This window comes from Sparus aurata, chromosome 17, assembly GCF_900880675.1.
Source record: "Sparus aurata chromosome 17, fSpaAur1.1, whole genome shotgun sequence".
Taxonomy (NCBI): Eukaryota; Metazoa; Chordata; class Actinopteri; order Spariformes; family Sparidae; genus Sparus; species Sparus aurata.
The window spans coordinates 13,232,124-13,259,846 of record NC_044203.1 but is presented as its reverse complement, the minus strand read 5'-3'; the positions used below and the strand labels follow the sequence as shown (position 1 = coordinate 13,259,846).

Here is a 27,723-nt window from a genome sequence, read left to right as displayed (position 1 = left end):
GTTTGAAAGCCTGGGGGCAATATGAGTGAGCAGAGTAAAAATCAAACAATAAAAAGAAAAGAATAAAAAGGATATATACCTAAACGTGGATATAAACCACATGTGGATGAGGCGTCATAACAGGAAACACACAAGTGTTATTAAAAACCATCCTGCGCGCTCTGTTATGACATGTCAGTGTCCGCCATGAGAGCCATTTCTGCGCCTGTGAAAGGCTCTGGCTCCCTCTAGTGGACATTGTCACATGCATTTTTTTTTTTTCTCCCCCCCCCCCCCAATTCTATTTTCCATTTTAATTCAGTGGGCCCTGCAACTGTGATCATTCTCTTTCCTCAGCTAATACATATAGAGAGAGATTCAAATAGAGCGAGAGGTGGTCGGCAGCAATGCACTTCATGACATGTGCAGAGAGCAGCACGACTTGACTGATGGCTTGTCCAGGAGGATCTTGGCACTGAAGTAACCCACATTACCATAACAGCCAAAAAGAGTGTTTTTATTTTGAGACTTGTGGTTTTTTTTTTTTATGTCAGCCCGTATGTTGTGAGGGGCCCAGCCTCGCCTCCATTGGCCCCTCCCTCTTCATTTATTGGCCCACTATAATGAGGGCGACGGCAGCATCAAGGCAGCCATTGGTAGCCGGAATGGACCGGAAATTAGAAGAACTCGCATTAAAAATAAAAGAATAAAATATTAAACATTGATGATCATGTGCATGGGACGTGTTGATGTAACTTTGAAAGTGGATTTTAAAGATTATAAGTTGGTCTCATTACACTTACAATATTTTGTATCGGTTTGTTGCGTGCAGTAGATGGGAGCACTTTACAGAGACAAAGACTTGCAACAGCAGCATTATTTGCATGCAGCAAACAGCAAATTATTTTATTCTCGAGATATGTTATCTTTTTTCTATCTTTTGACTCTCTGTATATTTTCTTTGTATTTCATGATAATGAAATGTGTCTTTGCTTTAGTTTTATATGTGGGAGACTGAGAATGAAGTGTTAAGGTTTATCCTAGCAGCAGCCCTACTGACTACTGAGCTCTGAAATGTTCTTGTAACAGCGCAAACGTGTATTCACTATACACTATATATATGCTATAATTCAAGTATGTATTAAGGTTTAAGGTACATTTTTTGCAACTTGATATTCTATTCCACTACATCTCAGACTTAAATATATCACTTTTTACTTAGAACATACATTTAATTACTATTTACTTACTTTTCATATTCAGAAAAAAAAAAAATTAATTGAAATATATGCTATTCCTATTAACATTATAATTATTATTATCACTATTAGTAGTTGTTGTTGTAGTACTGATAATGGTTATTATGTATAAATTAGGATAAAGATAGGTCATTGTTGATCCCCAGAGGTATCTATACTCAGGCAGGTGCACACATCCACACCCAAGGGGTGCTTGAGCCCCTGCCCTTTTTGCCTCCTATTATAAAGCGCCCTTTTTGTGTGTGTTTTTAATGAATGAATACATTCTTGTTGTGCATAGGGATAAGAAATAAACAACGGTATAAAAACGCCACCGTAAGGTTATCTACCATACATATTTCGTACGTAATATGGTGTTGTGTGAGTGTGTTGAGCCTATAAAGCCGCTTCTCTGTCCGCTGCGGCTCCGTTCTGTCTCTCACGGAGAGAGAGACAGAGAGAGAGAGAGAGAGAGAGAGAAGCCGCTGCCTCATCAGAACTCCACCATGCACGTAGATGAGACGTGACAGTGGAACGACTTGTAACTTTGTGAGTTATAAATCCATGAACATAACTTCCTTGTGGGGGCTAACAAGTCGCCTTCCACTTATTCAACGTGCGTTGAGTCATATTTCAGAAACGCGCCCAATTGTGCTTGTTAAGCTAACTGCTTGTTAATGAAAGATAAGAATAATCAAATATTACAGCTGTCTGTATCGGCTGTTTATCTGCCTCCAATCTTAAACTTCTTCCAGATATTGAGTTTACTGTGACTTTGCTGTTGTAAACATTGCTGTTCCTACTTACAGTCACAGAAGTCGTTTCTTGGGTTTGTCACATTTTTAGACGTGTTGCCTGTATTTCTAGTTTGCACTTGCCCTCTGATAAATAGCCAAATAATAAACCAGCGTTGTATTGCTTTTTAAGAATTGCAGCTGAATTGCATGTCTTCCAAACCTCAGTATTATGATAATGTGAATAAAATCATGTTGACAGTACTTTATTGACACAAAAGAAATGGCAATTGTGTATCACTCACAGCTACACAGGATACACAGCTAAGTAGTTAGCTTTCTATAAGTACTTTTTTCAAATTAATTTTACATTAATTAATCTACATATTATGTCATTAAGGCCTGAAAAAATGGGCACATACTGCCCTTTTCTGACTGTGAGCCCCTGCCCCTCTATAATCATGTGCACGTCCCTGACTATACTCACAAGATACCTGGCAGTAAAGTAATTAAGTTTATCTCCAGCTGCTAGCTGTACAATTAAGTGATGAACACATGAATGCATCAGTTATAATAATCCAGTGATATAGATATTATCCTGAAAATAACTATTCTGCACAATGAGTAGGTATACTTTTAGCACTCTACTTTTTCGGTAGCGTTCAGTATATTTTTACGCTTTATACTTTTTATACTTTAGATTGCAGAATGTATTTCTACATTAGTGTTGGTACTTTTACTTTAAAAGATACAGAGATCTGAGTACTCTCAGCATTGCACATAGGCTACTGTAGGTGGCAACGTACTCATCCTGTAAAAGCCAAGACACTAACCCAACGTCCCATCCCAACAAACTATTGAGTCTATGTCTAAAGGGATAATGGATATAGCCTACTTCCAAATTAATGTGTATGTATAGTCATCTGTTGTTTTTTCGCTATATGTATTATTCATAGTGTTGCTCCAGGAAATGCATATCATGGGCCGACGTGCTTTTAATCTGAAATCCATCACCGGACGTTCACTATTCTTTCTGCGTCACTTTACGCTATTGAGAATATTTGATCAATCCGCCACACTTGGGGCAATTCGTGTTGTAGCAGCAGGGGCTCAATATAGAGAATTGCGTGGACATTTAAAATTGAACGCTTTGGAAGAAAATTCGTGAGACACCCGCTCAAAAAAAAAGGGATATTTGTGTTTTTGAAAGCTCAGAGACCAAGCTGTTGAGTTATGGACCCCAACAAGTCTGCGAGCGGTCCTCCGACGGACTGGTCCGGTGAGAAGTCCTCCATGGGCCAGTCTCCCCCTCCGCCGCCTTACCACGACAACCCGGTGTACCCTCAGCCCGGCCAAGCGTACCCACCACAGGGGCAGGTGAGCATCCCAGCAGCGGGCCTCAAAACTCAAAACAAATGTAGTAGTTTTAAAGCAGATGAGGACATTTGTTATTTATTTCCATTAAACTCTGAAATATGAAAGCAAGATAATGACAACGCAAATTTCTCTGAGGAGTTTTCTTAATTTACCTTCATAATGTCAAGTAGTCTCAAAGCAATTTAAACCGCATCACATTCATTTATCAGTTTAATTATTGCCGACTCCACCCTTGTTGAAAAAATAATAATACAACCACCCTGCTTTGTTTTATGGCAACGTCATATTTGTATAAACTAAGTAGTTAACATGTTGGTCTTGGAGAGGATTTTGAAATGTATTATTAACTATTGTTCCCCGGCAGATAAGTGTGAGTGAGTTCATTTATTTAATAATAATTCACTAAACCTCAGTTATTGTTTAGCTCAGTTTGTTTTGTCATGTGTGTATGACTGTAGGATATAAATATCCAAGTTTAAGTGAAATTAATGTGCTTTTCTTTTTCATACTTGATAAAGAAATCAGCAGTAATTCCTGTAACTCTGATGTCATGACCTGTTAAATGTAATTCTGATGGGAAAGGCAACCAGAGCCACCACTGCGATCACCCCACCCTAAAGTATTAAATTCATTTTCACTTCTTTTGTGCTCACGCACACATCACCCGCAAAGACTTGTTTTTGCCAAGTCTGATGCTACCACTTCCTTCTCGCCTGTGGCCAAATTAAAGTTTCGTTTCACATGAAGCCTCACCTGTTGCCAAACATGACTTCCCGCTAGACTTGTGGCATCAGTTGTGTTTGTCTTCACCATGCCTGTTTCCTTTGACCTGATAATGACTCTGAATTGTATTTCACATGTGCGTCCTGCAGGGCTATGGATCCCCGCCACAGTATGGAGGCGCCCCATATGGCCAACAGCCTTATGGCCAACAGCCATATGGGCAGCAGCCATATGGGCAGCAGCCGTACCCCGGGGGTCAGCAGTACCCAGGACAGCCAGTCGCCGTTGCTGTCCAGCCCACAGTGTACGTGACTCAGGGCCCTCTGGCTAACCCTGTCAACGACTACCTGGGCTACTCCATCTTTACCATGCTGTGCTGCTGCCTGCCGCTTGGAATTGCTGCCCTCATCTACTCCATCTCAGTGAGTTTGAGTCACAAGCATTTATATTCTTTATGGGCTGGTGCACAGCCATGGATACACTCTTCTCCCAACTCGGATCCAAGTCATTTCATTCTGAGTGCGTGCCAATGAAGAGTCAATCCTCCAGCTGGACAAGGCATAAAGAAGCGCTAACCAAAAAGTCAAAATATTCCAAACATTTTCTGTCGATCACTTTTTAAATTACAAACGGCACTTAATGGATTATTGCAGGGATGGAGATTTGTGTTAAAATTCCAGTAGCAAGGATGCTGTCACAAAATGCATTATGCAGATTGTGAAAGATTAGATTATGGATAGGAAGATCTTCTGTTGTTAACATTGATCAAAGGTGAAAAAAAATGACACTCGCTGATGCTAGATATCGCATTAGAGCGCCAGCATCTCTGACCGGAACAATGTGTGCGTCATTCACTCAGTTAATTTGGAAATGAAAGAAAGAGCCATCTGACCACAAACTGGTCACGAAAACCCGAATCAAACTGTGAAACTAGGGACTGCCGAATATGAATCAAGATTCTGTTAGTGCATAACGTGCAGTGTTTCCCACTTAGAATGTCTTCAGAAACAGAGAGAGTGTGACAGGATGCCACTTCATCTTTACATAGGAAATAGTTGTTTGCTGCTTTATTAATGCTCAGCATCTCATGTATTTAACCTTTAAAGAGCCTGGAAAGTAAATATACACATTATTATTTTGGCCTCATGATTTGAGACATAGGTGGTGTTCAGTTCCAATTTCAGCATTTAATGAATTCAACAGTAATTGACAGGTTTAGGGAAGTATATGCGATCTTCAGGAAGGGGTGGAGGTCTGTGAGAGGATGTGAACAAAAAACAGATGTTTTTGTTCCTCTATGTTGTAACCGCTGAGAAACAATCTGGCTTGAATTGCTTCTATACATTGCATTGTCTCAAACGCCTCCTTGCTGTTCCAAGGATAAGATGGTTACAGAAACTTTCATTTACCCTTCTTCTTTAAAACCTGTTTTAATGTGAAGTTTTCGCTTGGTTTTCATCTGTTTATCTGTGTTTCTTGTGTGGCTCTCTGGTGTCTTTTTGAAACGTAGTCGTAATACATTCTCTTCTGCTGGTTTGAGAGTCTAATGTCATCTTACAGACATCAAAGTATCAAGTCTCCAACACTCTCACAGTGGGGAAAATGAATTATGTAATACGAAAGATTACTCTGCTCTGTGTTGTGAAACTTTAGATACAACTAAATCACGTTACTTCACTCTTTAGTATATATGTAGTCATGTTTTTGTAATCTGAGGTAACTCAAAAAGTTAATGGGTTTGTTTTTGCCCTGTATCTCATTAGAGAGGTGTAGCAGGAAAGTATGCACTTCTTTAAGAGAAAGAGTTGGTCGATTGTTTCCATGTGGTTGGTGTTTACTTGTCAGGGTGGAAAAACTCTTGTGCCACTTCCTACACCCTTCTTCAACTGATTGAAAGCCAAAGTTAACATTTATTTGGCCCTAAAACATTTAAGTACCCTGATTGAGAGTTTTACATACACATGGAAAGTTGTCGTTTTTTAAGTTTTAAGGGTGCTATGAAAAGCCTTTGATATGGTAAATCTCCCATGTGGTTTGGCTTGTTTCTGCACGGTGTGTTAAATTGTTAAAATAAAAACTAGCAAATGTAACATATACTGCAGAAAAACATTCAACTTGCCTAATCCTTGATACATACTTAAGACTAGGAGAGATAACATTTGGTATGTTTGCTCGTGTATACACACAGACATACTGCATGTAAAGTGTGTGTGTGTGCGCGTGTGTGTGTGTGTGCTGGTGTGTGTGTGCTGGTGGCATACTACTGACCGTTGCATACCTTCTATAGCAGTAAACTTTATTTTTAGACTTACTCCACATTTAGCATGCAGTGTTTACCTTGAAAGCAACACACAGAAAGGCATCCCACAGCCAGACTGTTGACATGGCTGCTGTTTCTTTGTCTCTGTCGTCCGACACAGAGGGTCTCTGTTGTTCCTACAGAATGTACGAGCTCATCCCTCTTCTGGTCTTTGTCGTCCATTAAATATGCCATCTATTCTTCAGTTATGGCCACTAGGTTATTTGACTGGTGCCTGTCTGCGACATGAGACTGACTGCGGTGGCTGTAATTTAGAGTATTCACTCAGCCAGCAGCCTTCTCTAATTTGGCCTTCCAAGCTGTATAGTAAACAGATACTGTATGAGGCCCAAAGATGCAGGACTGAGCAGAGTAAACACGATGTAGTGTAAGGTAAACAAGCGTCAGTAATCGCCTACTTTGTTTGTGTGTACCTAGAGCTCGGCAATATGGCCTCAAGGTAATATTGTGATATGATATGTATCTCAGTATTTTAAAAAATCTCCTCAGAAGTACTTCATGAATGCTAGGAGTGGGTCTGCAAAATCAAATATCACGATATGTTTGAAAAAAATACCTCCATATTGATATTGTGACAGTATTGTAAAAATGACTGTTGATACTTTAACAAAATATAAATGCAATCAGATTTTTGATAATGATCATCACTTATGTGGATATCATGACTAAGAAAGTTGTAATGTGTCAATACTTTATGAAACATTTATTCAAAAGTTTGGAATCTCCTACAACGAAGGTTTAGTTCTGTAGAGTCAGATGACTGAGATGAATGTTCCATTACTATTTTTGAAAGGCAAGACAGTTTTAGAAAACAATGGTTATTTGGCGAAAAATGGTTTCAACACTGTGGTAATAGGGACATTGACTAAATGGAAGTTTTTATCATTTAGATATTATTATTTTGTGGCCAGACCATTTAAAATGTAAATAGCACATCTGGTGTCTGAGTTATACTGTCTTATCTATGTTGAAAAAAAATGCCATTACTGTTGTAAAATATCAAGATAAGAGGTGATTCCAAACCAAATACATTATTATTACAAAGCAATGTACAAATCTGTTACATCTGCACAGTAAGCACACTCCACTCCAGTTGATGTAGATTTTATAAAAAGCCTTTTCATAAAAATGGAACTGCACAGGGCCTGTTTGCACCTCTGAATGGGAGCAAAGACCAACTGTTTAGAAAATATGAACTTCAGCACATAGACTGTGATTCAAGTACATGTCAACAAACTTCACTCAATATGTTAATGTTGACCAATTTGTCCAGTCTATACCAGTTAAAACAAATTATCTAATGTTAGGCAGTTTTAGTAATGCAAGGTTTTTGATATACACCGACACTGATGTACACTGTATGTGATAAGCCAAAATAGGTTGAGTTTACATTTTTGAGAATGTTTTAGCTGCTTGCAGGTCCTGTTTGCATTGTTACCATGGACAACATTCACAGGATTATTGTTGATACTGAAGGAAAAGTCTGAATAAGGAAATGATGATGACAGTGCCAACAAACATTTAAATTATATTATGTCCTGCGTGTGTCCTGGATGGACAGTAGAGATAGCATAATCAATGGAAAAATTGACTTGTTAACCTGATTGTGACACTGTCCCCCTCCCTTTTCTCATCTACTGCAAATAGTGTAAAGTACAGTGCATTTGGAAAGGTCTGATCTCACTGGAACTTCTTACTGTCAAAGCAATAACCCTATGAAAACAGTATATTATATCACCCAAAGTAATGTGGAAAATGTTTTAAATGAAATTCCTCTATGACCTTCACCTACATACCTGCAAACACACTTTTTCTAGGGTTTCTACTGAAGTTCAAAGACGTCTCATTTTGTTGTTATGCACAAGAAAGGGTTAGGGCAACTGGAAAGATGGACTTTACCTGATTGTGACACTGTCCACCTCCCTTTTCCCATCCACTGCATACAGTGTTAAGTACAGTGCATTTGGAAAAGTCTGATCTACAACAGGATAAAGACATTGTTTAATGAAAAATGTGCCTTTTTTGGTGCTTATTAGATATCTAATATCAGCCAGCCATATAATAATAACTTCCTGATCAAAGATTTGTGAAAACTATTAACTATTTTATGAATAATCATCATACACTGATCCATAGCTTTTTGTCTGTCTGATGTCACCCAAGTTGCCCCAAGTCTTTAAAACACTATCTATACAAACAGTCAAACACAACATACAATTTCACTCTGTCACTGCAACCTGGCAACCCACAGCCCGATTTAAAGGGCATAAGAGTGGTGTGCGCAGCTGCTAATTTAACTCTAGTTTTGTTGTAATGTTAGCTGTTGGCGAACAAAAGAAATCCAAATACTTTTCCCCAGCCCCGCCCTCGTCATAAAAGTCCTGTATTTTGCAACCTTAACGTTGGCAGGTATGTACCTGTCAGGAACACATTCTCACTTCCCCTGATAAATCATTTGTCCATGAAAATTATGTCATGTGCATGTGTAGTCATACATTTTGTACACTGCTTTCACTACATGATTTGATGTGAAACCCATAGGCATTTAGTCATCACTGTTGTTAAAGAGTTTAAAAAAACTTGCAAGTGTTGGTGTACATTTTGCTTGAGCTTTTCTGAGATAAGCCTGGTGGAAAAACCCTATTATGACCTCATTTGTGGCCATGTTTACTTTTAGTCTGGATAGCGTGCCTACCCAATCTTCTAAGTTTCTCTCTTAACAGTAACACTTTTAATCCTAGATTCCACCTACTACCCAGGTAGTCCTGTTTCCTATTCTTGTATCTCTGATACAATCTTTCCACCCCATGAAGGCATATTTGTAAACTTATGATCCATAACTTTCTCTACGTCTGATCTTATGGAGAAACTTTTTGAAATGACAAAGACCTTCACCTCCAGCACAAAAGGTCAAGAGAGCAGTTCCCTTTCCTGTGCCTGGAGAGTCAGATACTGGAGCAAGAGACTTAAAGACATGGAGACCATTCCCGAGTCAAATTATTCTTTCTGAAAAACAGTTACTTTCCATGAACACGCTGTTTGTCAGATTGTACAGTTTCTGCGTGAATGAATAGCAGAGCAGCGTTGAAACAAAACATGCATGTGTTTCCTGGAGTCACCATCTCTGAGGAATTTTGTCCTCAACTTGATAAACCTTTTGAAAGAACCCATGACATTTAGAAACGACTGGGGACAGGTATACTACACATTGCTGTTAAACTGAACAGATTTAATGTGTTTTGTTACAAAAGGGACCAAAAGTGTATATTGGCAGTTCATTAGTATCATATTTTTTCCATAGCAGCCTCTGCAAGGTTTCATTCCTTTATTTAATGTACAGTGCAGCATTAATTAAATTGACTTAATTAGATCTGCAGTTGTCAGTCTGGGACAAGAGCAGAAACCATACTACGTCATTGGTACAAAGCTGTGTATATACTGTAGTAATTTGGCTGTTATGTGCATAGCTGGAACATATTTTCAGTTTCCATGACGCGTTTACACTAACAATGGGATATTTAATCTTTCTCAGTGTCAAGAAGGGTGACTGTAAGAGCTGTTCTGATTGGGTAACTGGTTAGGAGTCAGGAGAGTTTTAGGTTCTCATAGCAGTAGTCATGTCAACACATTTCTTGTATGTCCAACTCCAAAATAGTATTTATTTTGAACACTGGGTTGAAAAGTATGAAACAAAAAAAAACTATGATAGATAATAAAACCGAATTTATCCCACTTTTTCTCAGCTCTGTGAGACTGTATGAAGGCCTAGTGGTCACCTTGAATCTGTATCAAATTTCATGGCAGTCCATCCTGTAGTGGTCGAGATATTTCAACCAAATGAAAAAATCTGAACTAGGGGTGAAGTCAGGTGATAACCAAAAATCCTCCTCTGAGGATCATGAATGTGGCAATCCATCTGAATGTTGTTGACTAAAATGGTGCACAAGCTAAGAGACCAACACTGCAGAAAGAGCTACTTGCTAGTAAGGATTACAACATAATCAGTCAACCATATTGAATTGTTGGATCCTCGTACAACACAGACTTAAATATAGCCGTGTGAGAGCGTCTGATGAGACTTTTCTTGCTGAGTGACCTTAGTTTATCACTGTATCAGATGGAGAGGAAAAGGGAAGTCCAACCCACCCAGGAATTTTGTTGTGTTGTTGCCATTTTAGCATTAAAAGTTGATCCACATAATTTGCTTTAATAACAGCATTTTTAGGTGGGACTTAAGAAGTTGTCTTGTGGTAGCATTTATAATGTTTGGAGAAGTTGTCTTTGTTTTGGTATGAACCATTGTCATCAGTATGTGGACACACAGGTGCACAAAGACACAAACACACACTCACTTATACTGGGTTCCCACTGGTATTTGTCGAAGGTAAAGTGAACATATTCGGATGTGTTTTCTTGGGAAATAAAATGTTTGGATTAAGGGTATGCAACACTGCAGGGTTTACACTGCAATCAGCAGTACACTGAGTTCAAATCTGTACAGCAGTGAAAAATCATTCAGTGATCCTCAATGCAGCTCCACGAGTGACTTAACTTTATGTTCTAGAGTTTCCTGAAAGTCACACTTTCTAGTCCGTCTCTCTTGTGCAGCACCTCAAGTCCTAACTGGGTGGGGTAGCAGAGATACTTACATCAATTAGGTCCATTAGGAGTAAACCTTATATAACTAATTTCGGGAGTAGGTATTGTGTTGAGCAGCTGACAATTGTATTGCCATTTCTACAATAGGCAAATCATTCAAAACAGAATATGTCTCGTTGAGTTGCACTCCCTCAAAACACAGTATTAGGAGCTTCAAAAGTTCAGTTGTTTGTGTCCGGAAGTGTGTTCAGTGTTGGTTACTGCGTTACTTCATTCAGAGTGAATGAATCAAACAAATCCGACATCATCTGTGGGCAGGTCCTACGGTAGGCCACACCGCATCCACAACCATAGTCTTTTCAAGGTATTGATAACTCGAAAGATGCACGTTCAGAGCTCATTCCCCCACAGAGGAGCAGCGTATTTGCACTGATATGATTAAATAATCAAAGTTTTAAGATTGTTTTCTGATGTTTCCTACCAGGGCTTTCTCAGTCTTGTAGTACTTGTAAACACAGATTTGTTTTCTAATCAAATACACAAGATTACAGATAAAGCTGCCCTCTTGTTGTCAGGACAATGTTCTCAGTCGGCTGTTCATGTTATCTTGTCATCTGATCACGAAATGTAACATGGAAAAAACTTGAATTCATTGCCTCCTCTATGAATAACTCTGCATGAGTCACATCAGATAGATTTTCACTGGCTATGGTGATTTGTTTAACAATGACAACAACAACTCCTGTGACCCCACGCCACTTCATAATATCAAACTACATCTTTTGTTTTAGGATAGACCAATAAACAGATTATCATGTCAGTGTTCTACTTATAAAGACTGACTTCTAATTAATGATCTGTGAACTGCATTTGAAAAAGCACAGATTGTGGCTGTCATATGGTCATGTTTTATGGTCATCTAATCAGGCAACATTGAGACCCTCCCTTAATTCCCCTTGAAAAAAAAAAATCAGGCAGCATCCAGTAGTGCTCCTGTACAGCTATTTTGTATAGATCGGTGGAAGTGGATGGCTTATTGTGTCTCCATTGGTGTCTTTCGTGGCTACATACTGAGGGAGCTGAATGAACTGGGAGGAGATGGAGCCAAGAGAGTCACAGCAGAGAGATACAAGAAAAAAAATGAAGTGCAAGAAAAGTGGCCAAGACTTTGAGATTAGGGGGGAAGAAATGGAGAGAGAGAGACACTCACATGTTGGTTGTGGTGTGTATCAAACTATGTGTGTTTTTGTGTCAGTTTGAGAGTTTTTGCTGGAAGGCCAAACAGAAAGGAAGGCAGAGACTGAAATGAGATTGGAGTGAGAGTGGAATTATAGAGGGAGTGGTGGTAAGATACAGAGCTGGACACTGGAATCTGTCTCACTTCACATTTTCTTTCTGACATTTTCAACCACGATGGACAAGAGAGCAAAGTGAGGAAATACTGTACAAACCCGATTGGAAAAACTGACTTGGCGCCAAACTCTAGCTCACATTTTTGTCCGTAAAGGCTTAACTGCTGAGAAAGACAATACTTTTTCGGGTAATTTCCAGAAAAGAGAATTATTTTCTATTGAGATTTGGAATGCTGAACACTGGAGTGTCCAGACAAGCGACGCTTTTGTCAGGATCAGACATCAGCACTCTGTGTCTCTAGCACCAAGCCACTCCTCGCTCCTGTTACAGCTTCATCAAATGGCTCTTTGTTTTCCAAACCATGAGCTCTTCCTCAGAGCTTATCTCTTATTGACAGTAGATGAACATCCAGACAGTAACTTTCAGGGGTCTTTATCGTGTGAAGCCATGGTTTGTACTTCCTGTCCCTCTGCAGAAACCACGTCACCGCAACAAGTTTACTTGATGCTGCAACTGCCAAGAATATTACTTCCATTTAAAACTTGCGGTGTACATGTACACCATTAGTGAACAATGTGAGAGCTGCCTCATGAGCTGAATGGCCAGACTAATTACACTTGAAATGGAGGTTGTCTGTGTTTCCAGTAGAAGTATTCTCACTTTCCCATTTCTGAATATAGCCATCCAGAAATTCCTAGCCGAGTATCGAATGTAGTCAAAAAATTATAACATGTAACATATGCGTTGCTCTTCTCGTGCACTGCTTGCTGTTACGCTGCCAGGGATTCAAGCCCCACTGGAGGCAGCTATGTGTTAATATAAACAGAGCTGCAGAGAACAACATGAAGGCAAACACATGCAGTCAAGAGAGTGCTGAGTGATGAAAACTGAAATCAAATTAAAATACACCACAACAACACAGCAGGCTGAAGAAGTCTCTTTACCTTGATAGGCCTTGAAGACAGCTCAGTTTAAGTTTCAGATAAGTAATATCCATCATTTCTTTAATATGTGTAAGTGTGTGTATTCTGTGTTGCAGTTGAAGGCATAGTGAAATACTGAATAAACACGTAGCTGTGACCACAGTTAATGTAAATATTTGTTCAGCAGGGTTTTTTTCCTTTGCTCAACATGACCTAACAGGAAGGCACTGATGCATTGATAACATGTGACTGAGGCATCTACAACAACCCGCAGCTAGGCCTCTCACAAAGGAGCAACTTACCTAAGAATCTTCATTTCCCAATGTAGCTTTTGAATTACCTGTAACACCTGGTAAAATCCAAGTAAACTTGGTTACTGCCATTGACTCACACTCCACACTCAACTTTCTGTTAAAATTATATTAATTAATTATTGATGCAAAAAAATTCTATAATATCTCAGTGTGTTTGTTTGTGTTATAACTTCCACTTAAAATGTACCGTTTATTTACATCCTTGCTCATTAAAGCTGCATCAGATGATGTTTTTAGCCACTTTGGGAGGGCATAGAAACAAAAGCTGTAAACTGGAGCTGCAACAGTTAATTGAGTAGTTGCCAACTGTTAAGTTAATAAAAAAACAGTTTTGATAATTAATTGGTAGCTGTGAGTAATTTGTCAAGACATTTTTTTTCAAACATTCTCAGATTTCAGCTTTTTAAAGCTGAATGTTTTCTGGTTTGTTTACTCCTCCACACAGTGAATTGAATATCTTTGGGTTGTGCACAAAGCAAAGCGGAAGTTATCGTGGGCTTTGGGTCAACATGTTTCATAATTTTCTGACACTTTATAGACCAAACAACTCATCGATTTATCGAGAAGATATTCAACGGATTTATTACTTGTTAGTTGTACTTCTGTAAAAACTTTTCGCATTATTTTTTGGAAACCAGTTGCCTGTTGACAACAAAGAGAGCAGTGTCAGCATTCATCCGGAGACATTGACTTTTGTTGGTACATTTGAAGTCCACTCCACTCCTCATTAAAATGAACTTGGAGCTGCTAAATGCTCCCATCTGTTCACCAGCTAACTTTGATTGCGTGTCGTTAGTGTTCATCATGTAGAGTTGGTTTTTCAGAGTTATTGACACTGAAAACAGCTGCCGACCAAAATATTGATTCTTCCACCTTTTTTTTAGGTGAAATGAGTAATCCACCTATCCTAGCTATGAATCACTGATCACCTGGCCTGACCTGGACAATTTATGGTTAACTATACATATATCCAGTGTTTCTTCCATCCTGACAACAACAAGTTGTGTCCTTTCTCTCTTTCTTTCTCTGTGGGCGAAACACCAATCGCAGTGCTTGTTTCTGTTTTGGGCCTCACCCCAGATAACTGGACTATAATAAATCCCAGATGTGAGATTTTAAACACATACCTAGTGGACCCTTTGAAGCTGAAAATCACACAGAACTCACTTTACATGGGCAGACGTCCCTGAAATAGGATGCGGCCTCGAGGCTACGCCTATTCAGCAGCCAGATGAGCCTAAAAAATACCTGCGGAACACAGAGCCTGTGTCTCTGCATCTGTATGTAACTGTGTTTAGTATGAAAAAGGGGAACATGTGTGTCACAAAGCGGTCCAGAGTGTCAAAGAGTGGAATGCATTTCCTTTCGCCATAAGCCAATCAGACGAAGGCTCAGGGCTGAATAAAGGATCAAACTGTCTGAGTGAAGGTTAGGGCCATGGGGGATGTTTGGTCGTGAAATGTACCAGCTAATTATCAAAGTGGTACTAACAGTGTGGGAGGGGGTGACAGACTGAGAGGAAGATGCAGAAACATGTGAGAGAAATTTACCGTGTGGTGTTAGGCTTGACTCTGGATTTTGGTTTTGTCTTATCTTGTGTGGGAAATTCCCTGCAGGCTTTTGAAATCTGCTCCATTCTCTTACTTGAGCTCTATTCAGTTCTGCTCTCTGAGATTTTCTCACAAATTTCGGCCCGCTGCTCTCCCCACCCCATCGTCGCTCACAATGACTACGACTGCTCTAATGCAGAGGAAGTATGTCTCAAACCACAGAAAGACGCACTCACACACAGACATTATTGCAGGAGAAATCAGAGAGGGCAGACATGAAGGTAGACAGGCAGACAATAGGGCAGCAGCAGGAAAGCCGAGCCAATCTACAAGAAAGCATCTAATGCAATTTGAGCACCAGTGTGCCAGTCTGTATAATATGATTGAAGGATATTGGCTTGCATGATATAAAGTTGCATCCATGCACATATTCCTGTTTGTCACTAGCTTTTATCTATTTGTATGAAACAGCCTCAATAACAATTGCTACAGAATACATAGCAATTCAGAAAATGTTGTAGTTGGCTTTGGCAGGCATTCTTTTATTGTTTATTTTGTTGCCCTTATTTTTTATTTTTTTTATTTTTTAAACCAATGATCATCATTGACTATATAGTTGAATTGTATGTTTGCCCATGTACAAATTTCAAACTTTTGCAACTTTGTCCCATTTTTGTTCATTTGAATGCTGTTTCATTACCAAATTGCACACTCCCACATTGGAAACAATGATAAAATGCTAAGATAAGTATGGACCCATAGTATAAAGCGTTAACTCTTGTTGTTGTGGTTGAAGTAAGGGAAAGGTCATGACTCAAGTAATCATGTGCTAATTTGCCTTTGTCACTCTACTGCGATGTCATAATGTTCTGCAAAAAACACTCGCCATAGCTCAGGAACAGTAGGGGAGATTGTGACCATAATTCACATTTGGTCATGCACTGAATTGGTGACAGTAATCTTGGGTTCCCACATTGAAACTGTGCTGACCACATCCCCTGTGCTGTGCGGTTGAACGTGTAGGAATTGTCCACTTTTACAGTTTGTAGACTTCTTTGCAGCAATAGTCATGGCTAGTAATGAGTGTTAGACCAGAATCATCTTTATTGGCCAAGCATGTGAACACACAAGGAATTGAACAGTTTTTGTTGTTTTTCAATGAGCTTGGACACAAATAGACACACAGCAGTAGTTCACCACAAGCTCATTGGTTTTGCTGTTATCGACCTCCAGGTTATTTTCATTGCACCATGAGCACAAAGCTCTCTATCAGTCCTCTGTGCTCCTCAGTAAAAAACAGTTGAAAATAACATGTTTCTCATTTTTCATTTAGATCATACATATCAATTATAACAAAAAATACAATTTAGAGCATCTTTAATCAGATTCCTTCAAAGTCTTCACCACGTGTATGAGTCTTGACAGAAATGGATGGAAAATGCAACTTGATTGGTTGGCAAGGGCATACAACAGCAAGCTGCCTTAGAGCTACAAGCATGTACAAGGGTGTCTCTCACAATTATCGCATATCAGCTGCTTCTGTGTAGACGAGAAATTACTACATGCTCACACACTCACTCGCTTGTGATAATGGCTGATCAGGGAGAAGTGACTCTGTGGAAGGAACTCAACAGCTGGGTTTATCAACAGCTGTAGATTAACTCCCACTTCCTGAAATCAGCCGTTGATTGAGAAAGACATGATTTTCAAACAACCAAAGAATTTCTCTGCATGCAAAGGACACATTTTTGTGCTGTGAAAACTGACTGTTAAGGTAAATCAATAAAGAAGTTAGCTTAATGTTTTTGGGGCTTAAAATTGTAGTTTCAGGAAGTGTTCACTGGCCACTCACCACAGACTGTTTCACAAGAATTGTTTCTTCTTTTTGTTCATGATTCAAGGTCGCATAGTAGAATGCCAGTTACAACTGAAATTAGCACACTGAAATGTTCCCTTTTTGTGCAAGTTGTTGCTACGAAAGTCTAGCCCTTCAATTGCTTTATGAATCATGAATATGAAACTAACGGGGTTTTGAGTGTAGAGATTCTGACAGGGTAGCAAGACAATTAGGGGAATTTTCTATTGACAACACGTGATGATCTTCTCTGTCTGAGTTCTCTGTACAGAGGAGGGGGGTCATTATCCTGTTAGTGATCCATAAAATAATGCCAATAATCAGTTAACACATTTACTGTATTTTGATTTGAAATTTCAAGTAGCAGCAGTGACACAGCTGTAATCCCATTACTGCAATTCCTCATCAATTACTTAATATTATATTAAAATAATGGACAAATATAAAGCAGGTGGAGGATAATAGGGGAAACTGCCTAATTGTCTGATTGATCCACATTTAGGGAGTGATGTTATTTGATTATAGTCACTGTTACATATAATCATAGTAAGAAGCATGTATTAGGGTTTAATCAAGTCGTTGAAAATATAACTAGCCACGGTGTACATATAAAACATCATTGTACTTAGCTAACGTTCTAAAACACAGGGGAGCGTTCTTCCCCTGTGTTTCCAAAAATGTAGTAAACCAGCTAGATGTAAATCTCAAATGGTATTATTTGTTGTTTCAAGAGCAGAAAATATCAAGTGAAATTATTAGTTTGAATCTTTAAACGTTTAATGTGAATTCTACACATTAAACCTTGTAGTGATGTGACAGCACTACAACAAGACTGCCTTGGAACAGCTCCAGACAGCCTCTTTGCCTGATTCAGGTCTTGAGTCACAGTTGCTCTTGTTTGCCTTTTATTGATTGAGCTGTCTAACCTTATTGTGGAAACAGCATAAATTTTGTTGGGGTTTTTTAATTCACTGAAAGCAACTGGGGCTGTGAGAAGATTGAGACCAGAGTGATAGCTTCAATATCCAGTTAAATTACGAGGATGTTATCCCGTCACCCTTCGGTGTCTTAAGGTGTTTGGTTTTTTTTGCTTTTACTTAAAATATTTAATACGCTTAATGTGAGAGTGTGTCAGTTCCTTTAAGAGAAAACAATCTTCTCATGTACTTTTGTGGAGGTATTTTTCCAATATTGCGATGTATGTTCAATGGTACACACACACACACACACACACACACACACACGCACACACTCGGACACAATTGCATACACTCATAGATGTGGTGGGGATGTAGGAGTGAAAATGCACTATATTGCCAAAAGTATTCACTCACCCATCCAAATAATTGAAATCAGGTGTTCCAATCACTTCCATGGCCACATGTGTGTAAAAGCAAGCACCTAGGCATACAGACTGTTTCTACAAACATTTGTGAAAGAATGGGTCGCTCTGAGGAGCTCAGTGAATTCCAGCGTGGTACTGTGATAGGATGCGACCTGTGCAACAAGTCCATTCGTGAAATTATCTCGCTCCTAAATATTCCACAGTCAACTGTCAGTGGTATTATAACAAAGTGGAAGCGATTGGGAATGACAGCAACTCAGCAGCGAAGTGGTAGGCCAAGTAAAATGACGGAGCGTGGTCAGCGGATGCTGAGGGGCATAGTGTGCAGAGGTTTCCAACTTTCTGCAGAGTCAATCACTCCATACCTCCAAACTTAATGTGGCCTTCAGATAAGCTCAAGAACAGTGCGTAGAGAGCTTAATGGAATGGGTTTCCATGGCTGAGCAACTGCATCGAAGCCAAGCCAAAGCGTCGGATGCAGTGGTGTAAAGCACTTCTGCCTCTGGACTCTAGAGCAGTGGAGACACGTTCTCTGGAGTGACGAATCGTGACGAATTAGAGCAGAGACTGAGAGCCAGGCCTTCCCGTCCAACATCAGTGTGTGACCTCACAAATGCGCTTCTGGAAAAAAAATCCTGTAAACACACTCCTTTACCTTGTGGAATGCATTTCCAGAAGAGTTGAAGCTGTTATAGCTGCAAAGGGTGGACAGACGTCATATTAAACCCTGTGGATTAAGGGTGGAATGTCACTTAAGATCATATGCAAGTCAAGGCAGGTGAGCGATACTTTTGGCAATATAGTGTATCTGCATTCAATCTTTGTCTTCCTTGACATACCTTCTCTCGTTTGAAAAGAGATGGTATTGTCAATATGAACTGCACTGAATGTAGACAACACCATATTTTGTTAGTCATACAGATTACAGTTAACTGGAACATGTAACCCACTAGATTTACTTTCAGCTCTGCCACAGCAGTGGGAGAACAGCAGAAATGTGTGTCACAGCCACACGTTAGTTGCAGTGTCGGTTGAGTTGTTACGACCGATTGTTTTATACACAGATGGCTGTATAGTCGCCCTGGTTTTCAACAACATACTTGAGTGTTTGTAAAAATGTGAGACTGGAGAGTTTTTTTAAAAGCTCTGTATTCAAAGTGAAGAGCACCGTGTAAATGGAAGGATGAAGTTTAGAAAAAAGATGCATTTTTAGTTATCTAAATGACTACTGCATTGTTAAAAATATCAATAGATGTCAGCTCTCCATAGTCTGTGGACTGTTATGTTGATTACACCACGCCAGACATGAATTTTTCTTCTTGTCATATCAGTCAAGATGTTTCTCTTTCATGTGCCAACATTCATCAAACTACATCAAAACACTTCTGGCTATAACTTCACTGTCAGAATTGAGACACCTGGATGTTTTTTCTATCAAAATGTTTATCCTTTTTGACTGTCAGGACAGCGAAGCATTTATCTACCTCTTTTGAAATTCCAAACAAATGATGATGTTACTTCCATTACTTCTGAAATTGTATATAAGCAACTGGTTGAAAACAAGTCATCCATATCAGCTTGATGATAGTACACAGTTGTGTTTACAGTACAACTGGTGTCCACTGCTTACAGTTGATGAATAAAACAGGCATTGCAGGTTTGAAGTGAGACTGTATTTTTGAAAGAAATAAACTGAATATGAAATCCTTTTCTACTTGGAAAAAGTGAGTATGGTCCCCTCCAGCAACCTGCAACTTCCAACTGTGTAACCCAGCGAAAGGAGCAGGCAGAACAACTCTCAGCATCGTGCCTGATATTGTTGACTTGATGAAATTGTGTTTATTTCATCATTTTTTGTGTTTCCACCATGGGTGAGTAGGCTACATTGTTAAACTATTTCATTTTTGTCATTTCATTTGTGTTTTTGTTAATATTTCCGACATTGTTGTGCCGTAGATGCAGAGTCTCGAATCTGTCAACAATAGACTTGCTGCGTATTTTCAACGGGGAGAGCCTCTTCTGGGATGCCCCCGAAACAGGCTGTGGTACACCTCGTGGAACCACAAGCATTCTCTAGAATCCCATGGCTACATCGTGGCCCGAACATGAGACAGACTTGTGTGGGATTTGGGAGTTGGTTGTATCCAGCCTCTAAAGCTTGAAACAAAGTCATCAGATTAGCTATACTGAAGACAATTAGCTAAGAAGACAATAATGAAAATTATTTATATATTATTGGAAAATAACACAAAACTATCCAGCAGAAAAGAAACACCACTGTCATCAATATAAGCGAGCATCTCAGGTTAGCTAACTGGTCAGGTTTAAGAAAGGAAATAATAAACGGGACAGACTGATCACTATAAACTGTTTTAAAATGCAGATTCATTTTAAAAAGCGAATTAAAAGCTCAGGTCTGGGCCACATACTCTGATTCAGTAAACCAATCTGACCTTATGATAAAACATTTGTTGCATTACATTTTTCTGGCATCTTTTGTCATTTAAAATATTCTTTCCCCACCTTTTAGGCCCGTGAAGCCAACTACATTGGGGACAGGGCAGGAGCGGAGCGGAACAGCAGGACAGCCAGGACACTAAACCACGTGGCCGTGGGAGTCGGCATCGGGTTCCTCATCCTCTCCATTGTCTATGTGGTGGTTTTCGTATCTGTGCTCCACAACTAAATCTGTTTCAACATCTTCCCCATAGTTCTAGCCCCCATTACTTTCCCGTGCTGTAGAGACAACCACTGCAACTTTCCAAAGATTCATATTTCACCTACATGTTTTGTGCTTTTCATTTGCTTTCTGTAATCACACATCAAAAATGATGACATGTCAAATGTTTTTCAGCGTTGATGCCTTAGGAGTTCTGTCAGTATAGTGTTGCTCCACCACAAATGCAAACTTCAAGTATTATCCAAAGAGTGTTTGAAACTATATGTTCAAATAGCAGATGATTATCAGTACAGTTGGCACAGTTTCAGATTTCAGTTTGAGTGGAGTTGAGTTGTCATTTCTGCAATCGTAAGAGATGTGTCTTGTGGGTGGAATATTACTGTCCTGAAACAGAATTATTGGCTATAAATATGCACTAACACCCTCTAACCTTCTTGACAGTATGCCAACATATTATTGCATATCAAAGAAACAACAATACTTAATAAATACTAGTAGGGAGAGATTTGGCTTTGTTTAGCTCATGCTGAACTAGTAACAAAAACAAAGGGTGGGTCTGTTTCCCATCAAAGTGTATCTGATATGAGAGTGCACGTTATGAGAGCATCTAGTTCCTTTCTGCACCAGAGTCCTCTTCTTTATTCCAACTGTAGAAGAATATATATAGTTAACACTAAATCAGCAGAAACTTAGCAGCAGTACAGCCAATATACAGCCAGTTGCTCAATCACTGACACTGGCTCACCTAATTTGAAAGCTGTGGTGTAATATGTGGCCTGGGTGTACTTTGCCATGCAATGTCTGTATGTTGTTTACGTAATGAAAACTGAATACGTAAGATTTTACTGTATACCAAATTTCTTTATAAATAAAGTTTATTGACAGAAAAAAAACACTTGTGCTGTCTCATCTGTGTATTATTTTTGTCTGTGTAACAAGGTTTGTTACCAAACATAAGGACATTTATGTTACAGCTGCAAAGCTGAGAGTGGACTTTCAGTATGTTGGTAAAACATTTGTTCAAAATGTGTTAAGCTGACTTCTGTCTTTCTGCCTACTCACCTCCTCACAATTCATTTATACTGCGTGTTTCAAGTACATCTGCAATCCCACCTCTGTCTCCATCTGTCAGTTTGATCAGTTTGTCTGTCATGATGTGTGTGTTTCACAGGAAGGTGAACTGGAAATGAGACAGGAAAGTGGTCATGTGCTGATAAACAGAATTCTCTGAAAAACCACAAGACCTTCGCGAGAACTACGTGATTGTATTTGTCAGAGAGAAAGCACTTGGTTGATGATGCATGGTCTCAGCATAAAAAATACTTTGTTTGGTGTTGAGGCACTGGGTTTCTCCAAGAAAAGGGCCTTGGAAGATATTAAAAAGGCTGACATTTATTTAACATTTATAACAGAATGTGAAGGAACAAGAGTGTTGATGTTACGTAAAAAGACGTCTCTGTACTGTGTTGCAGAGACGTCTACTGAAGTTAGCATGCTAGCCATCTAGCCCCGCCCAGTCACGTCCCTTCAAACCAGTGTCAAACTGACCTCCGTCAGTCTTGGAGGCTGTGTTCAGTCCCTGTTTGGCGTCATTTGATTTGAAACCAATACAGCAAGTGTTTGTTAACAGCAACCAACATGACTTAAATACTTAAGTGGCTTTGGAGAAGAGAACAAGTTTTTTAACCTTCTGCAATCAAACAGCAAAACCATTATAGTTTCAGTAAGGTCACTGACCACAGACTGTTTTGCAAGTGCATTTTTATTTAATTAATCTAAGTTGTAATATAGTTAAATGGCAGTAAAAAACTGAGATTTGGCTTACCAAAATGTCCCCGCCTTGTTCCTGGCTGATGGTATGCAACAAGTTGTTGTGAAATTCAAGTTTTTCCGTTGCATTATGAATGGAGGAGTGCAATGAGTCTATCAGGTCAGTTTGGGGAATTTCCATAACCGCACTGTATAAACGTACTGAGCATAGCAGTGATAAACAACTCACATGATGGTCTGAGACCTCTGCACAGTGGTGGGGGTTGATCTGGGACTTTCTACTACTATCATCACTCACTACACAGTATGATATTGAAACAATGTCATACCATGTATACATTTAGAGGATAATAGAATAAATTACATCAAATTGATCCACTTTTAGGGGTTTGGTATCAAATGATTAGAGTTACTGTTAGTAAGTAAGAAGCATGTCTCGGGGCTGACTCAAGGTTTTGATAGTTTAACAGACCCTGGTATATATAAAGCAAAATTATAAGATAACGTTCTTCCCCTCTGTGTCTCAAAACTCAGTAATCCAGCTCCATGCACATCTCAAACTGTATTATTTGTTGTTTCAAAAGCAGACAGTTACTCACCATCTTTGGACAGAGCCAGGCGGTCTGATTACCTCTGCTTCAAGTCTTTATGTGTAGCTAAGCTAACCACCCTCTTGCTGTAGATGGATATTTAATGGACAGATTTAAGAGTGCTGCTGATTTTCTCAACCAAATAGGTGCGTTTCCCGAATTAAGATTTGACTTGATGCAAACGCTGCTTTTACATCGGGATGGGATGCTTACAATATGATAAATATTCTTGAAGTTAAAGAAATTGATCTCAAGATAAAACGTCTACTTGTCCACTCGACAAAGAAGAAAAAATATATACAGCATAATGACTGAAAAAGCTGAATCTTACTGGAACATTATCCTGTACAAATAGCGCATGGTCGTGAGGACAGAGCCACGGTTTCTGGAACAGGGCACAGCCATCTAGCCAAACATTTGCAGTTAATCGTGACCAGCTGCACGACAGCTGCCTGGGCCTTCTCACGACACATACAAAACACACGCACATTCACTGGTACACACACACACACACACACACACACACACTCAGACACAATCACATAGACACAGAGATATGATAGGGGTGCAGGAGTGAGAGTTGGAGTTTGATTTGATTAGGCTGTGGGCTGGTCTCTTGTTAAAGGCACAGGGCTGCCTGAATCTCAGATCATCCTTTTAAAATGGCGCCTTGCTTCATCAGATCTCACAGCAGGATATGTTTTCATAAAACTGAACAACAGTGAGAAATGCATTTTTATTGTTACAACATGTGTCAGTTTATCTGAAAACAGCTGCATTCAATCTTTTATCTTCCTCTGTCTTTAAATGTTGAAGGGTATTTGAATCGCTGGAATACATAAGGCTTGAATTTGTATTTTCTGAAAAGAGAAGGAGTGCTCAGTCTCGACTGCATTCAATGTAAACCGTCCCATATTTACTTATTCTTACAGATCAACAGTTTACTGGAACGTATAACCAGAAAGATTACTTTCACTTCCTCCTAGGCAGTTGGGAACCAGCAGAAATGCGAGTGTGTCAAAGCCACAGGTTGCTTGTGATGTTGGTTGAGTGTTTACCACAGATTTTTTTCACAGACCTGGCCGGATAGTGGGCTTGGTTTCAGCAACTGATTTCAACATCATCACACTGGAGAGTTTTTAACAAACAACGCTGTTCTCAAAGTGAAAAACATGGTGGAAATGGATGGCTGAAGATCAGACAAAAACAGTTACTGTTAAACTGAATCCATCTTACTACATGTCTACACTTACCGTGGATCTAAATCAGTTATTCTACAGTGTCAGGCTGGGATTCCTCTTCGTATCATCTCAGTTACATTGCATCATATCGCTGCTGGCTGAAGCTTGACTGTAAACATTAGGCAACCTGGGTGTTTCCCCTCTTTTTACTGACAGGACAATCAAATGTGTATCTAGTGTTTTTGAAGCCATTTTATATCATTTCAGTTACATTGCACAGTAATAATGACTTACATAACTGCTCCTTTAAGATGTCAGTCAAATTGACAAACCAAAAAAGAATTATCACCTGACTTTGCAGTTCCATCGAGCATGTTGGCACCTTTCAGCTTATTTGTTTCTGTTTTCTCACCACCTTCTACCACTAAACTACAGACAAAGTTAACAACTAGCTGGTGAACATAGTGGAGCATTGAACTAAAGATTCAGATTCTTATACTTTCCTCAGGAGCTGTTAGCATAAGTGTGCTAACAGGCTCGCCACATACACAGGTGGCGTAAAAAGGGAAGCGGTATGGTTATCGCGGGTCTTAAGTGAGACTGTGTAACCTTTAAAAGAAGTAAGTTGAGTAGTGAACTCATAGGCAAACATATAGTACCTTACATCTTAGTATGTCTGGTAAGCTTATCCTGTCTAATGTAGACTAATATTTGCAAGCTAAAGACTGCCGACTTTACAGAACCCCTCTACGTGTGTCAGTCTGCAACAGACTCAACAAACTGATGGAGTTTGTTGAGTCTGTTGCTTTACTGATTGCGAACCTGACACCTTTGATGGAGAGGAGGGCACTGAACTAGATTCTGGTCATTATGGATAGTCCCGATCTCCCTCTCCACCATCTACTGAACAGACAGCGGACCTCACTCATTTAATTTAAAATATTTTTCTCACCATCAGGCCCGTGAAGCCAACCACACCGGGGACCGGCCTAGGGCAGAGGAGAACAGCAAGACAGCCAGGAAACTGAACCACGCGGGCCTGGGAGTCGGCATTGGCCTCTTTATCCTCACCGTTGTCTACTATGCGGTTATTATGTCTCGTTAAACCTGTTTCACCATCTTTCATATGTCTAGTCCCCATTCTAATTTGACATAAGATAACCGGACCACATCAAGAACATTATACTGGTCTGCGTTTTTCTTTCAAATGTGTTACCCACTGGCTATAAGGCCTTATAAAGGTTATTGATATTATTATCCACAGTAGATGACCATCAATTGTGAACAGACTGCAGAAGCTCTTTAATTAAATCATTGTTTCTGCCACTAAAACTTCACCTACACGTTTTGTGCTTGTCATTTGCTTTCTGTAATCACACATCAAAAATGATGACATGTCAAATGTTTTTCAGCTCTGATGCCTTAGGAGTTCTGTGTCAGTGTAAGTGTTGCTCCACCACAAATGCAAACTTCAAGTATTATCCAAAGAGGGTTTGAAACTATATGTTCAAATAGCAGATGATTATCAGTACAGTTGGCACAGTTTCAGCTTTCATTTTGAGTGGAGTTGAGTTGTCATTTCTGCAATCAAAAGAGATGTGTCTTGTGGGTGGAATATTACTGTCCTAAAACAGAATTATTGGCTATAAATATGCACTAACACCCTCTAACCTTCTTGACAGTATGCCAACATATTATTGCATATGAAAGAAACAACAATACTTCAAAAATAGGAGGCGGGAGAGATTTGGTTTTGTTTAGCTCATGCTGAACTAGTAACAAAAACAAGGGTGACTCTGTTTCCCATCAAAGTGTATCTGGTTATTTTTTGCATCAGAGTCCTCCTCTTTGTTCCAGCTTTACATGAATGCAGAGTTCCACACAAAATCTTAGACTTAGTAACGGTGGAGCCGATATGGCTACACAGATGGGTTCCTCAATCAGTGACTTTAGCTCACCTCTTTTGAAAGCTGTGGTGTGTTATGTGGCCTGGGTGTTGTTAGCTATGCAATGTCTGTATACTCTTTTTCTTAACTGAAGCTGAATAAGTAAGATTTTACTGTATACCAAATCTCTATTAATAAAGGTCAAGATTATTGAGAGAAAAAAATGCTTGTGCTGTCTCATCTATTTACTATTTAACTCGGCACTTTGTTCTTGATTACTCATCTAAAGTTTTATTATCCTATGTCAGTCACTCATGGTGTGTGTGTAATTAATACATAAATTCATTCATTCATTCATTAAAAATAAAATTGGGTAAAACTTTGCCCAACACACTGCTCATTCCTCGGTCAGATATCCATAATCTCACACCCTTATCTTACCAACTATCTTCCAGTTATCAAATTCTTCCTTCTTTCTTGTCCACCCTGTCTTTTCCTCCCCTCTCCCTGACATCTTCACTTCTTCTCCCTCTGCCCCACACTTACTTTATTCACCCTCGTCGTATTATTTCCTCCGTTGCTGGCTCCGTTGCTGCTCTAGGATTTCCCTTTACAAAGACTTACAAAGAATTCGTCTGGCATTTTAATTGCACAATTATTTTTCTCTCCAGTTTAACACTATCCCACATCCTAACCATGATGAGACCACACACCACTCTATTCTGGACTGATTAATTGATATAATGAAGCAATGCAACTGGGCTTTCCTTTTGATTTCATGCAGCTTCATAATTATAATCAGTGTTTTCTATTAAAGTTGTGTTTGTATAGCTTATGTATTCAAGTGCACTCAAAACGTATGTAATTTCAAAGCCCACCTAGCGACAAGCTATACAAATTAGCTATAAATAGACAAGGTTGTCTTTTCACTCTGACTCAGTGCTTTTGGAAAGTACACCTGATTATGATTTAGAATTCTCTGCAGACACAGATCATCCGCCTTGGAAGCCATTAATAACAGCCAGTATCTGCTATCTAACCTTAAATGATCCAGCACAGGCTTACCGAGCATGCACAAGGCTCTTCTTCGTAAAGTAGAGCAAAGTGCTGTGGTTACACAGTGGCCATCAACATTTGGTTAAGCAGGTTGTAGCTTCCTTAAGTGCGTTTTTCCTCCTGTGGTGGCCATACTATTCATGTCAAATCTCAAGATCAACACTATGGTATTGACACAATGATGTGTTCAGGTACAAAGGGCAGGAATTAGAGTAATAGATGAGATCATTATTGTTGCGCAGTGCAGTAT

The 27,723-nt window shown here is 39.4% G+C and overlaps 1 protein-coding gene across 2 annotated transcripts; it reads left to right on the top strand.

The window, feature by feature from the left end:
• Positions 1-2,983: 2,983 nt before the first annotated feature.
• LOC115567564 (proline-rich transmembrane protein 1) lies at positions 2,984-26,641 on the top strand. Of its 2 annotated transcripts, none has more exons than XM_030394280.1 (3): positions 2,984-3,328; positions 4,201-4,473; positions 25,490-26,641. In XM_030394280.1, exons 1-3 carry the CDS (start codon positions 3,185-3,187, stop codon positions 25,634-25,636), a joined length of 564 nt encoding a protein of 187 aa, XP_030250140.1. In that variant the 5' UTR covers positions 2,984-3,184; the 3' UTR covers positions 25,637-26,641. The 2 variants fall into 2 exon arrangements, with proteins under 2 accessions (XP_030250140.1, XP_030250139.1); XM_030394279.1 differs by lacking the exon at positions 25,490-26,641 and adding an exon at positions 20,841-21,885.
• Positions 26,642-27,723: the final 1,082 nt, after the last annotated feature.

Excerpts from the sequence above, each read along its gene's own strand:
- LOC115567564 (XM_030394279.1), top strand. The coding sequence starts at position 3,185 with ATGGACCCCAACAAGTCTGCGAGCGGTCCTCCGACGGACTGGTCCGGT. Across the intron at positions 3,329-4,200 it reads CGTACCCACCACAGGGGCAG|GGCTATGGATCCCCGCCACA; the intron begins GTGAGCATCCCA and ends TGCGTCCTGCAG. Across the intron at positions 4,474-20,840 it reads CCCTCATCTACTCCATCTCA|GCCCGTGAAGCCAACTACAT; the intron begins GTGAGTTTGAGT and ends CCCACCTTTTAG.